Raw genomic sequence first — 12732 nt, forward strand, 5'->3', positions numbered from 1 at the left:
CCTCCCCAGGCCTCAATTTCCCCACGGTCCCCCGGGGGCAGGGGTCACAGCCCGGCAGCGGCGAGGGGGCCGCTGTGTCCCCTGGGGCAGGGGCTTCGGTGTCCCCGTCCTTGCCTCGGGTCTGGGTGTCCCCGGCCCGCCGCCGGGGCCTGGCCGGGACGTGGCCGGGCCTCAGCCCGGCGTGTCCAGCCTCCAGGCTCCGCCTTAGCCCGCCTCCGGGCGCCCGTCACTTCCTGCCGGGCCCGGAGAAGGCCCTGCCGGGCGGCGGCGACAGCAGCGGCGGCGGAATCCAAGCTATGGTCGTTCTGGAGAACCCTGAGGCCGGTCCCGAGGAAGCAGCAGCGGCGACGAGGGTCGTCCCGGGCGGGCGGCGGACGCTGTGAGCGCTGCTTGGGGGCGGGCGGGGCGCGCTTCCGGGGCCCCCACCCCTTACCCATCGCGGGCGGCAGCCCCCGCCCCGCCCCTTTTCCTGGGGGTACCCCACTCGAGTGGAGCTAGGTGGCGAGGGGCTTTGTTGTTACAGGGTGTTCCCGGGGAAACCCCATCCCCGTCACGCCTGGGTACTTGCCAGAGCGCAGGGGCGCACCCCAGCGTCCGCGTTTGCGGAGCCCCGGGCGCTGGAGTCCCGGAGCCTCGGGGGTCCCAGGCGCCGAATCGCCGGCTCCGGGGAGGCGCTGCCGCTGCGCGCGATGTACCAGTCACCGCGCTGGTGGTGATCTGGAGTTTTCCCACTGGCAGCTGTTCGTGTCTCCAAGCTGGGGATTCACCCAGCACCGGTCCTGGGTACCCGTCGGGGTTGTCTGCCCCCAACTTGCAGGCGGACGCGCTCTTTGTTTTTCTCCGGGTGAACACCCAGAAGAAAGGGGGTCTTACACAGCCGGTTAACACGAGGCTGTGTCCTGGGATGTAGACTGGAAGCCGGTGGACGACCCCATATGGGTACCCACCCACCCCCGGGGTTGAGGGGGGTCGTAGGTTTCTTCCTAACCCGAGTATTTATGCAGAAATCCCCGCGGTCCACCCTGGTTGCTTGTTCCGTTTCTGCTCCTTCATGGGCGTCCAAGCGGCCTGGGCAGGTTAGTACCCGCTGTTGTGCCTCGGTCTCCCCATCTGTAAAATGGAACAACGGGCCCCCTCTCAGAGCGGTTGGAGGTACCCAGAAAAGTAGACCATCTGTTCTTTGATAATTATCTTAAATAGCATACTATTGTAGGTGTCTTAAAATAATTTTATCATTTTGGCATTTTATGATTGCTTTATTGTATTTTTTGTTTGGTGTTATTACTTCCACCCTGCTATTTACCCAGAAGGTATACCGGTGTCTAAGGATGTGGTTATTTACACCCTTTTAAAGGGCCTTAACCACCAAAGTGGGTAATTTACCTGACAGCAGAGTCCCTCTGACCTGTCCCCACCCTCCTCACCTCTGTGTCCTGGGTGGGGTGGTGGTTTGCTCCCCAGTCAGCCCCACCCCAACCTGAGTCACCTCCGCTCTGAGCCCTCCTTGGTTTCCTGCTGGGGAAGTAGGTTCCTCTCTGGCCTGTCCCTGGGGGAGGGGCTGGTGCCTGAGAAGGTGTATTTTTGCCCAGGGGAGGGAATGTCAAAGGCCAGTCTCAAAACTGGGGAGCAGAGTTGGGGGAGGCAAAGGAGCCTGTCTGTCCTCCCCCAGGCCAACCTGGCTTAGCAGCTGTTCCCACCGTCAGGCCCGTCCATCCCTGTTGGATGTTGGCCCCTGCCAGGTGTAGACTTTTCCCCGAGGCCTGCCTGGTCTAGGAAACCTCAGGTGCCAGGGCCAGGGAAGCTGGCCACCCAAATGAACTGGCACTTGGGTGAGTATAAACAGAAGTTCAGGCATTCATTCAACAAATAGCTCTTGAGAACCTGCTGAGGGCCAGGTGCTGAGGGCCCAGCAGGGGCAGAGAGGGACCCTGTCCTTATCATTTGGGGTTAGTGAAGGAGGTGAGAACCAGGAGTAAACAAGTGTGAGGGCCAGCTGGTTGCTGATGCCAACTGGTGAAGCCGGAAACGGGGCTGATTGGGCCAGCTTGGGGGCGGGGTGGTTTCTCCCAGGAGGTAACTTTTGAGCCTAGACTGGGAACCAGGAAAAGGTTGCTTCAGGCAGGAGGCTAAGCACATGCAAAGGCCCTGAGGTGGGTTTAAACTGCAGTAAAAGGACTCAGTGCTTGGAGCAGAGGGAGTGAAAGGGAGAGACAGGGTGGGGCATGGATGCCCTGCTATCAGCCCCAAGACTCCTGCTGGAAGGTGCTGGGATCCTAGAGAGCAGCAAGGCCCAGGAGCCCTGTGGGACCAGGCAAGTGCAGTGCCAGGCCAGGGAGGGGCTGAGCCTTGCCTTGAGGTGCTGGGGAACCACAGGTAGTGGTGGAGCAGGGCAGGGAGCAGCTGGATCTTAGCACAGTGGGGTGTGGTCTGAGGGGCCCACCAGACCTGAGTTTGAGCCCCTGGGCCCACTGTGGCCCCAGAGGGAAGCAGAGGCTGGTGGCTTGGGAGTGGTCCTGCTCAGACCAGGTTCCAACCCTGGTTCCACGTTGGGTCCTGGGGTAACAGGGAGCCCCACACCCCAAGGGCCTGAGCTCTCCCTGAGTCCCGCCCAGCTCTAATGTTCCCAACAGCTCCCCCCGGATGTGGTCTTCTTATCAGCCCTACCAGGCACCATCCTGGCATGCGTCCAGCTGCTGGGGTGGAGACACAGGTTTCAGAGCCCTGAGGAGGCCACGGCTGAATCTGGAGCTTGGGGTATTGGTGCCTGGGCCTCGGGAAGGTCACATCCAGCCTCAGAGTCATTGGCTATGTGCTGACTTGACTTGCCCCATCCTGTTTGCCCCTGTTTGCAGCTGTGGGATCTTGGGATAAAGACTTTGCTCCTTGGTTTGCAAATCTGAATAAAGGGTGTCTTGTCTGGACAGTAGTATTTGGCTCCTATTGTGACAGTGATTGATTAACTAAGGACCGTCACTTAACCAGGAATGTTGCTGTGATCAATCTTGTGGCTCAGGGGGTGAGCTCCTAGTCATAGGAGGAAACCAAGCAGAGGTGTGTGTCCTGGTTTCTCTTGGCTCTGAGTGCCCCTCCTGGACTGGCAGGGGGCCATTCTTATCCTCTTTGCAGAGAAAGACCTGAGGCTCTGGGTCATATCATTAAGTATCATAGCTGGGATTCAAGCTCAAGGCTGAGATACCAGGCTTGACCCCTGCCTCTGCCTGCATGCTAGTCTCCTATTTTGCTTTTCTTATTGGCTGCTCAGTGCTTCTTGTGGGATCTTAGTTCCCTGACCAGGGACTGAATCCAGGCCCCAGTAGTGAAAGTACGAGAATCCTATTCACTGATTGTGTTTCTCCACTGATGGGTACTTGTGCCAGATTAATTTATCCATCAGCTAATTCTCCATAGATTTTTGCCTAACATATAGTATCATCCATGAAGTCTGCCCCACTCCAACCTCAGGAGACAGGGCTGGGGCTCATCAGCCTGTTTGCTTCCTGATCAAGATGTAACAACCTTTCTGTCCAGGGCAAAAACTTAACGCTGGGGACTCTGTTTTGTTCAGCGGCTAAACTGTGTCCGACTCTTTGCGACCCTATCTATATATGGCCACATGCCAGTCTTCCCCGTCCTTCACTATTTCCCGGAATTTCCTCAAACTCATGTCCATTGAGTCAGTGATGCCATCCAACCACCTCATCCTCTGCGCCCCCTTCTCCTCCTGCCCTCAATCTTCCCCAGATCAGGGTCTTTTCCAGTGAGAAAGCTCTTCACATAAAGTGGCCAAAGTATTGGAGCTTCAGCTTCACCATCAGTCCTTCCAGTGAATATTCAGGGTTGATTTCCTTTAGGACTGACTGGTTTGATCTCTTTGCAGTCCAGGAGACTCTGAAGAGTTTCTCCAAGGCCACAATTCGAAAGCATCAGTTCTTCAGTGCTCAGCCTTCTTTATGGTCCAACTGTCAAACATCCATACATGACTACTAGAAAAACCTACTAGAAAAACTACTAGAAAAAACTACTAGAAAAATGGCTTTGACTATACAGGCCTTTCTTGGCAAAGTGATGTCTTTGCTTTTTAATACACTGTCTAGGTTTGTCATAGCTTTCCTTTCAAGGAGTTATATATGTATAAGCCTTAATAAGCATGGGCTTCACTCCTAACCTCTTTCAGGCACCTTGTTTCATATCCTAGGGCTTCATGGCATTTTCTAGCAGCTGTTTGTGCATGAGGACTCACACTTCTGTTTTTAATTTGTGTCTTGGGATCACCCAAACACCAGGAAAGTTTGGGTGAAATTCTGGACTCTGGGTTCTACTCAGTCTTGGAATCATGGAGTTTTGTTGGAGACCTGATTGGGTGATTATTTTCTGAGCACCTACTGTATGCCAGACCAGGGTGCAATGGACACCAGACCCTACCTGCGCCTGGAGGTCATGGTGGGTTGTAGGCAGGGAGGTAGGAAGTGTGGCCATCAGGAGAAGAAAGCAATGAGGGGCTGGGGAGGTTTGAACAGAAGGCAAAAGGAGATGGAAGTGACGAGCGAGGAGCCTGGGGCACGAAAATCCACTGGGGTTGGGGACAGCCGGCACAGAGCGGGTGCCTGGTGGGCTAGGGCAAGGAGGAAGGGGGAGTTCTGGCACCCGAGACCCTCTGAAGCTCAGAATCTACCATCAGCCTCTCAGCATGAGGGTTTCTGAGCCTGATGGGACCCTCCTCTCAGCCCGTAGTCAGGGGCTGACCATGACAGCCCTGCAGCTTCTTACCAGGAAGTTTCCATTCAATACCTGCCCCCTCCCTCCCTCAAAGCCACCTACTGCCTAGCCCTTGGGTCCCCAGTGGGAGGCCTGCCTGGGCCACTAATCCATTTCCAGGATTAGTACCTGTGCTCACCGGGGGCCACTCTGCCTGCTTCCCCCATCCAGGCCTTGAGCACATAGCAGGGGGGCTCTGGGGGCACAAGGCAGGGGGGTTCAAGTAGCGCCTTAGCTTCTGGGGGCTGTTTTCTGGTTTACCTGCTGTCAGAGGCTGGGGGCTGGGGGGGCAGGTAGGAATGCATCATCAAATTACATCTCTTGAGAAACTCCCAGAGGAAGGAGACGCGGACCTCACTGGCTTGCAGCTCAAACCTGGAAGCCCGGGAGCACAGGGAGCAGCTTCCTCAGCCCCCTCACTGCCCCCACCAATGTGTGGCTTCCCTTCAGTGAGCCTTGGTTTACTCATCTGTCCTCAGTGGTATCTGCCTCCTGAGCGATGTGGCACAGTGACATTCTAAGGGTCCAGGGCTCCATGTGGAATGGGGGTGAGCTTCCCACTGCAGAGGGAAACCAAGCTGGGGTTGGCTGGGAGAGACCGGTGATGGTAGGGTTCTTCCTGGGGGTCCTGGCCTGTTTTGGCCCTGAGGACTGCCCCCCCAACCCCAAACCCGACCCACAGGCCCCTTCCGGGCTGCCTGCCCGCTCTAGCCAGCTCCCAGGTGAAGAGGCTCTCGGCCTCCCGGCGGAAGCAGCACTTCATCAACCAGGCTGTGCGGAACTCAGACCTCGTGCCCAAGGCCAAGGGGCGGAAGAGCCTCCAGCGCCTGGAGAACAGTGAGCAGGGGTCGAAGGGCGCCTCCTGGGGGCTCCTAGGCCTCAGACAGCAATGGCGTGCATGTTCTGTTATCTGAGCCTGGCCCTGAGCTGGACAATGTGAGGAAGCTCTGGGCATTGGAGCTGGGGCCCTAAAGGTGGTGTAGGAATTCAACAAGCCAAGCCAGGGCGATGTAGGAGGAGTTCTGGAGGCTGGATGGTTCCTGTGTCTTCTGGGAAAGACAGCTGGAGTGTGGAGGAGGGGAGGCTGGTGTGAGCCGGAGAGTAAAGGCCCTAAATATAGAAGTGGGGTGGATGGGAGGAAACATGGGCCTCTGGACCCCATGAAGCCTGGGGTGACCTCCAGCCCAGAGACTGTTTGTTTCCATTTAGCACAGTACCTCCTGACCCTGCTGGAGACAGATGGAGCAACACCTGGCCCAGAGGATGGGGACCTGGCACCCCCCGCAGCACCTGGCATCTTTGCAGAAGCCTGCAGCAATGAGACCTATGTGGAGGTGGGGCCCCATGTCCTGCCTGGCTCCCCCCTCCCCCAAACCACCAGCACTGCCTGCACTGAACCCTGTCTGCTTCCTTGATGAACGTCCCTGGGTCTCCCTCAAGAGGCCAGCAACCCCTCCACCCCAAAACCTTCCCGCACCTGAGGTTCGTTTGCTTACCTTGGAATTACTGACAGAATTGGGGATGTATTTGGTCCATACTGACACCCCCCAACACAGATGATCCACAAACTGTTGACCCAGTGGTCAAATGTGTCCACGTGGAGTAATTCCGTGCGCTTGTGGCCCCACCATGTGCATTGGCCAAATGGGGGAACTGAGGCTTGAGAGTGCGCAGTTATCAGTCAGGGCCTGCCTGCCTCTCTTCAAGATCTGGAACGACTTCATGAACCGCTCAGGGGAGGAGCAGGAGCGTGTTCTCCGCTACCTGGAGGATGAGGGCAAGAGCAAGGCGCGGAGGAGGGGGCCTACCCGCGGGGAAGACCGGCGGAGAGGTGGGTCTGGATCTAGGGTGCAAGTGGCAGTCAGGCATGATGGGTGCGTGGCCTGGGGGGGAGGGGTGTCAGAGGGTGGGGGCGTGGCCTAGGGTGAAAGGGTGGGGCCAGGGCAGGCAGGGAGGAGCCTGGTGTGGGGGTGGGACCAGAACAGATGGGGGTGGAGTCTGATATATAGGCGGGGCTTGGTAGATGGGAGGACCCCGGTGTGAGCCAGGCCAGTGTGGGTGGGGTGGAGTCTCGTGTGGGGGTGGGGCTTGGGGCTCTGCTCCCCTCATCTGCCTCCACTGCTCGGACTCTCGCAGAGGACCCGGCCTATACTCCCCGGGAGTGCTTCCAGCGCATCAGCAGGCGTCTGCGAGCCGTCCTCAAGCGGAGCCGTATTCCCATGGTGAGTACCAGGCCCCGGCCTTGTACTCTCTTGCCTCTCTTTGTCTTTGGTCTTTCTTGAAGGCCTTTTTTCTCAGCTTCTTAATTGGGGGCTGGCTTGAGGGGAGACCAGAAACCAAGTGAACGGGGTGTGATGGAGAAGATGGGCAGGATACAGACCCGTGTGATCAGAGTGCAGGACTCAAGGCTGGTCAAGGGCTGTCCTTGAGGGTGGGACGTCAGGGGCAAGGAAGTTGGGTACTGAAGGATGTGTAGGAGTTCACCAGGCAGAAGGCTGAGACATTCAAAAGTGTGGATATGTCTAAATGCCTGGTATCCTTGGAAACGGTTAAGTAGCTTCATGTAGTGAGTCAGAGGCCACATTTGAACCCAAGGCTTTGGGCTCCAGAGGCTGGCATGGATTTGGGGGGCCAGGGTGCCGCAGTTGGCCTGACTGCTGGACCTGTCTCTCCTGCAGGAAACACTGGAGACCTGGGAGGAGCGGCTGCTGAGGTTCTTCTCTGTGTCCCCCCAGGCCGTGTACACGGCCATGCTGGACAACAGGTGAATATGTGGGGGCAGGTGGAGTGGGCACCCCCCTCCCACGGTGCCAAGCTCAGGCCATTCACCACCCATTCTCTGCAGCTTTGAGAGGCTCCTGCTTCACGCCATCTGCCAGTACATGGATCTCATCTCAGCTAGTAAGTACCTGGTGGCCCCTGGGCCCCAGTTAGCTGATTCTATCCTGGGGAAACTGAGGCTGGGCTTACTGGAGTCTGTTCACCCAGCAGTAGGCATCAGGGGAGGAGGGACATCATGAGCACAAAGGTAACAGGGGGATGCTGCCTTAATTCAACAGCAGCTCCTGTACCTCTGTCCCCATGATGGATGATGCTGTGGACACAGACATGCCTCTGTCTGCATCTTCAGGGGCCTGATGAGATGAGGGGACCCCAGTGTCTGTAGAGTTCTCTTAGCTGTAGCCCACCTCCACAGTGCCACAAGTGTGACTTTTGGCAAGTCTCCCCTCCAGGGGCCAGCACCCCCTTTTTCAGTGTGGATGCTGTTGGGACAAAGTCCCCCCAGGGAGGGTCCTTGCAAGCCCTTCGTGGCCCTTGGCATCCCATCCATACTCTCCAGGCCTATATGTCTCCTGCCCAGAGTTGCAGAGGAGACAGTTTCCATGGCAACCCCAAGATGATTCCTCTCAGGATGGCTCTGAGGGAGGTGTAGCTCCCACACTTGCTTTTGTTCCCACTGACATGGAATGGAGGGGCTGGACTGGGGGTGCTTCTCTGCCAGAGTAGGACCCTGGCCTTAACATAGGAGAACAGCCCTGGAATATGGGGATCAAGGGAGAGGGAACAGCCAGGGCAGAGGCTGGGAGGTGGGCCTAGCTTGGGTGTGTACTGCTATATTCAGGTTTTGGGGTGACACGAGTTGGGAAAAGGGAGGTCAGTGGGGACTGAGTCACCCAAGGCCTGGAGTGTCCTCTGAGGGGGTGGGAGACCAAAGGGGCAGGACCCTCGTTTAGTCCCCTTGACACTGGGCCAGTGTGTCTTAGTAGTACATCTGGGTGCCATTAGGACACGGGATAAGTAATGGGAGAGGGAAGGCAGGCTGGAAGTAGGAGCTGCGGAATACACTGCCCTGGGACCTGGGGGGTGGGGCAACCTAACTCGCGCGGGAACCTCCCTCAGGGTGGGCGGAGGGCTCGGTATCTGGGTGTCAGCACCCTCGCCTTCTTCCCGATCTTGCCTGTCTCCGCTGCAGGCGCCGACCTGGAGGGCAAGCGGCAGATGAAGGTCAGCAATCGCCACCTGGATTTCCTGCCGCCAGGGCTGCTCCTGTCCGCCTACCTGGAGCAGCGCAGCTGATGGCGGCCCCACCCCCATCCCCAACCCCAGCGCCAAGACCTCCAGTACCATCCGCTCAAATATCTTTTATTATTTTTAGAATTCTCCCTTGGAAACGTGCTCTTCCCCTTGGGGTGGCCCCCGCCCCCTCCCCGCCCAGCTTTCCAGATTAAAGCTGGCGGCTGGGCTGCCTGAGCTATCCTCCTCCGGGCTCTGACTGGGGAGGAGGCACCCGGCCTGGTCACTTCCCTGCCACTTCCTCGGTGGGCGATTTTGGCCCCGTGTGATGCGCAAGTGAGGAGGGAGAGGCTGGGTTTTTATCATTCTTAATGAATTTGGCATGATTTGTGGATTTTTACATATCCCTTTTGAGAAGAAAAAAACAAAAACTCACCCCAAGTGATAAATCAGGGGGCTTCATTCCAGTCCCTGCTTGACCCTCTCCCAGTTTTTGGCTTGGGTCTCTGGGGCTGTGCCCCTCTTCGCAGGAGTGTAACATTTTTGTGTATGTGTGTGTGCGTGCTCGAGCCTGTGTGTTCCCGGCGACCCAGGACAGGAGCTGCATCTTAAAAAATGTGTCACCCTCTTTGGAGAATGTGTGTTGCCTTCCTGGTGCCCTTTGGTTGCCCTTAGGGCCCCATCTGCTCTACACACCCCTCTCCCATTGTACTGGGGATGTGGGACTTCCAGACAGAAGCCTCCACCCTCAGACTGTCTGTCCTCTTCCCCTCTCTGTGTCCTCCGCCCCCAGCCTGGCTCTGAGGTGTCCTCCTGCTGGTCACCCTGGCCTGGCACAGGAGCGCAGGGCTGGGAGACTGCCCCACTCTCTCCCTCCCACAACCCCCGTGGGTGTGGCTAGTTGTGCTTTGGGAAAAGCAGAGTGTTCAATAAATTTCTGGTGCTCTGGTCTCTTGCTGTGGGGGTTTCCCTTGGGGCAGGGCTGGGGATGCTCCAGGCACTCACGATGCCCTTGGGTCCTGGTCATTGAGGGATGCAGGCCTAAGGAGAAGGCTAGTGCTGAGTGAGACCCCAGGTGGAGGCACGTGTGTGTGAAGACTCTGCCAGGAGATCCTGGCCCTTGGCTATGCTGCCCTGGCTGGTCCTCTCCTGGGTGCCCAGGCTGAAACCCTAACTCTTCCACCTGCCACCTGTGTGACCTCCAAAAAGGTCACTTGTGTGAGCTTCCCGAGTGGCTAAACACAATACACCACACTGCAGTTTAAAAACCACAGGAATTTGAGGGACTTCCCTGGTGCTCTAGTGGCTAGGATGGCACTCCCAATGGAGGGGGCCTGGGATCGATCCCTGGTCAGGGAAATAGATTGTGCATGCTGCAACTAAGACCTGGCAAAAAAACAAAACAGGAATTTATTGGCACCCAGTTCTAGAGGCAGAAGTCCAAGATCAAGGTATCCCAGTGTCCTACTCCCTCTGGAGGCTCCAGGGGAAGGTCTAGTCCCTGCCTCTTTCAGCTTCTAGGGGCTCCAGCCTCCCTTGGCTTGTGACCACATCCTTCAAGCCTCTGATTCTGTCTTCATATGGCTTCCTCCCCCATGTTTTCCATCTGTATGTGTCTGGGACTGGCTGTGTGTCCTGCAGAGCCCCTTAGCCTGAGTTTTCTGCTGTTCCCATGGAGCCACACCAGAGCTCCCTGCTTTCCATGGGGATTCTTGCTACTGACCTCTGCTGATCTCCAAGTGTCTGAAGGTGGAGTATCCATGTTAACTACTGAAAATTCTCCAGGAGAGATTTTTCTCTTTCACCCTGTGTATTCAGTATTTATTTAGCCAATTCTATCAGTACGGATGCCTGGGCATTTACTTTTTACTTTGGCTTGTGATCTAGTATTCCTCTTTCTTGCTTAGAGTGTTCAAGATTTGGCTTCTGGGAGCCCCTTCAATGGCTCGTGTACAGGTCTCACTGAGGCACCCCTATGTTTATTTATTTGAGAAACGGCCTTACTTTCTGCTGCTACAAGATGCACAGGGCTTCTTGGTATATTCCTGCTTTATCCTGGTTTGGTGGTGATTTAGTCGCTAAGTCGCGTCTTGCGACCCTGTGGGCTGTAGCCCGCCGGGCTCCTCTGTCCATGGGATTTTCCAGGAAAGGATACTGGAGTGGATTGCCGTTTCCTTCTCCAGGGGATCTTCCCGACCCAGAGAATCAAACCCAGGTCTTCTGCATTGCAGGCAGATTCTTTACCGACTGAGCTACAAGGGAAGCCCTAGCTTCATCCTAGAACCAGCCAATTTGACAAGGAGCCTGGTTCCTTTCCCCGGGGGCATGTTTCAGAAACCAAGAAGAGGATGCTGGATTTGCTGTCTTCTATTTTAACAGGCATTGAAAAAGTTTTACATGTAGATACTAAATAATGGAACTCCCAAGGGCTTGTTAGGAGGACACAAAGAAATATTAATACTCGAATAACCAGCTTGAAGCTTCCCCACCTGCCAAGGGCACTGAATTTCCAGTGCCCAGAGGACACCCTTATGGGCAGAAAGCGAAGAGGAACTGAAGAGCCTCTTGATGAAAGTGAAAGAGGAGAGTGAAGAAGCTGGCTTAAAACTCAACATTCAAGAAACTAAGATCTTGGCATCAGGTCCCATCACCTCATGGCAAATAGATGGGGAAACAATGGAAACCGTGACAGACTTTATTTTCTTGGGCTCCAAAATCACTGCAGATGGTGACTGTAGCCATGAAATTAAAAGATTTGGGAAAAAAGCTTGACCTTGGGAAAAAAGCTATGACAAACCTAGACAGTGTATTAAAAAGCAGAGACATTATTTTGCCTACAAAGATCAGTCTAGTCAAAGCTAGGGTTTTTCCAGTATATGGATGTGAGAGTTAGACCGGAAAGAAAGCTGAGCCCCGAAGAACTGATGCTTTTGAACTGTGGTGTTGGAAAAGACCCTTGAGAGTCCCTTGGAGTGCATGGAGATCAAACCAGTCAATCCTAAAGGAAATCAGTCCTGAATATTCATTGGAAGGACTGAAGCTGAAGCTCCAATACTTTGGCCACCTGATGCGAAGAACTGACTAATTGGAAAGGACCCTGATTCTCGGAAACATTGAAGGCAGGAGGAGAAGGGGACAACAGAAGATGAGATGGTTGGATGGTATCACCGACTAGATGAAAATGAGTTTGAGTAAGCTCCGGGAGTTGGTGATGGACAGGGAAGCGTGGCATGTTGCAGTCCATGGGGTCGTAGAGTCGGACACAACTGAGCGACTGAACTGAACTGAGAGGACCCGCTGGGGCTCAGGGCACGGGTGTGGGGCCCAGGGCAAGCCCACAGGCTGCCTCCAGACCCACGCGGAGTCCGTCCTGTCCAGCTTCCTGGTTGGCTGTGTGGGTTCTCCACACACCGCGTCCCTAGACAGCCCGGTCCCCAAACCTTTGCCCAGGTGTTGCCTGCTGACTGCATACCCTTCCCCTGCAATCAGTCCCCTGTCTTTATGGAAAAGACGTTCCAAACTGGGGAGAGTCCGACAGCTTTTGGAGCAGGAATTGAGGATGGAGACTGATTCTACCGGCCCTTGATGGGTTAAGTTAGCTTGCTTATGACCGATTTACAACACCTTGGCTAGATATCGTGAAATTAAGGCAAAATATGGAACGCTTCACGAATTTGCGTGTCATCCTTGCGCAGGGGCCATGCTAATCTTCTCTGTATCGTTCCAATTTTAGTATATGTGCTGCCGAAGCGAGCACGAGTAGACTGGAGACGCCAGAACTATTTATAGCAGAAAGAATCAAATACTTTTCGCTGAGGGTGAATTCAATTAAAAACCAATCGAGTAATTTTCCCCTTTTCTTTACGAAATTAGTGCAATCACAGCTTAATCTAAGGGAATTATTCACTTAATTGAGAAAGTGTTTGTTTTTTTCCACCAAATATAACGCAGATGGCTGTTGGA

At 55.4% G+C, this 12732-nt stretch overlaps 1 protein-coding gene and 1 non-coding gene across 3 annotated transcripts; one reads left to right on the forward strand and one right to left on the reverse strand.

Annotated features, from left to right (window-relative positions):
* The first annotated feature begins 214 nt into the window (after positions 1-214).
* Positions 215-9720, forward strand: R3HDM4 (R3H domain containing 4). Of its 2 annotated transcripts, XM_025292803.2 has the most exons (9): positions 215-379; positions 1005-1076; positions 5438-5592; positions 5965-6089; positions 6463-6586; positions 6892-6977; positions 7434-7519; positions 7601-7656; positions 8729-9720. In XM_025292803.2, exons 1-9 carry the CDS (start codon positions 297-299, stop codon positions 8830-8832), a joined length of 891 nt encoding a protein of 296 aa, XP_025148588.1. In that variant the 5' UTR covers positions 215-296; the 3' UTR covers positions 8833-9720. The 2 variants fall into 2 exon arrangements, with proteins under 2 accessions (XP_025148588.1, XP_025148589.1); XM_025292804.2 differs by lacking the exon at positions 1005-1076 and having other exon boundaries at positions 219-379.
* A 2699-nt stretch (positions 9721-12419) lies between these two features.
* On the reverse strand, positions 12420-12526 carry LOC112587205. Its single transcript, XR_003111721.1, has one exon. It is a non-coding gene; the product is annotated as a U6 spliceosomal RNA (small nuclear RNA).
* Positions 12527-12732: the final 206 nt, after the last annotated feature.

Source organism: Bubalus bubalis, chromosome 9 (assembly GCF_019923935.1).
Source record: "Bubalus bubalis isolate 160015118507 breed Murrah chromosome 9, NDDB_SH_1, whole genome shotgun sequence".
Taxonomy (NCBI): domain Eukaryota; kingdom Metazoa; phylum Chordata; class Mammalia; order Artiodactyla; family Bovidae; genus Bubalus; species Bubalus bubalis.

Coding starts and splice junctions, on each gene's coding strand:
- R3HDM4 (XM_025292803.2), top strand. CDS start 297: ATGGTCGTTCTGGAGAACCCTGAGGCCGGTCCCGAGGAAGCAGCAGCG. Junction 1,077..5,437: donor CGTCCAAGCGGCCTGGGCAG/GTTAGTACCCGC, acceptor CCCGACCCACAG/GCCCCTTCCGGGCTGCCTGC. Junction 6,587..6,891: donor CGGGGAAGACCGGCGGAGAG/GTGGGTCTGGAT, acceptor GGACTCTCGCAG/AGGACCCGGCCTATACTCCC.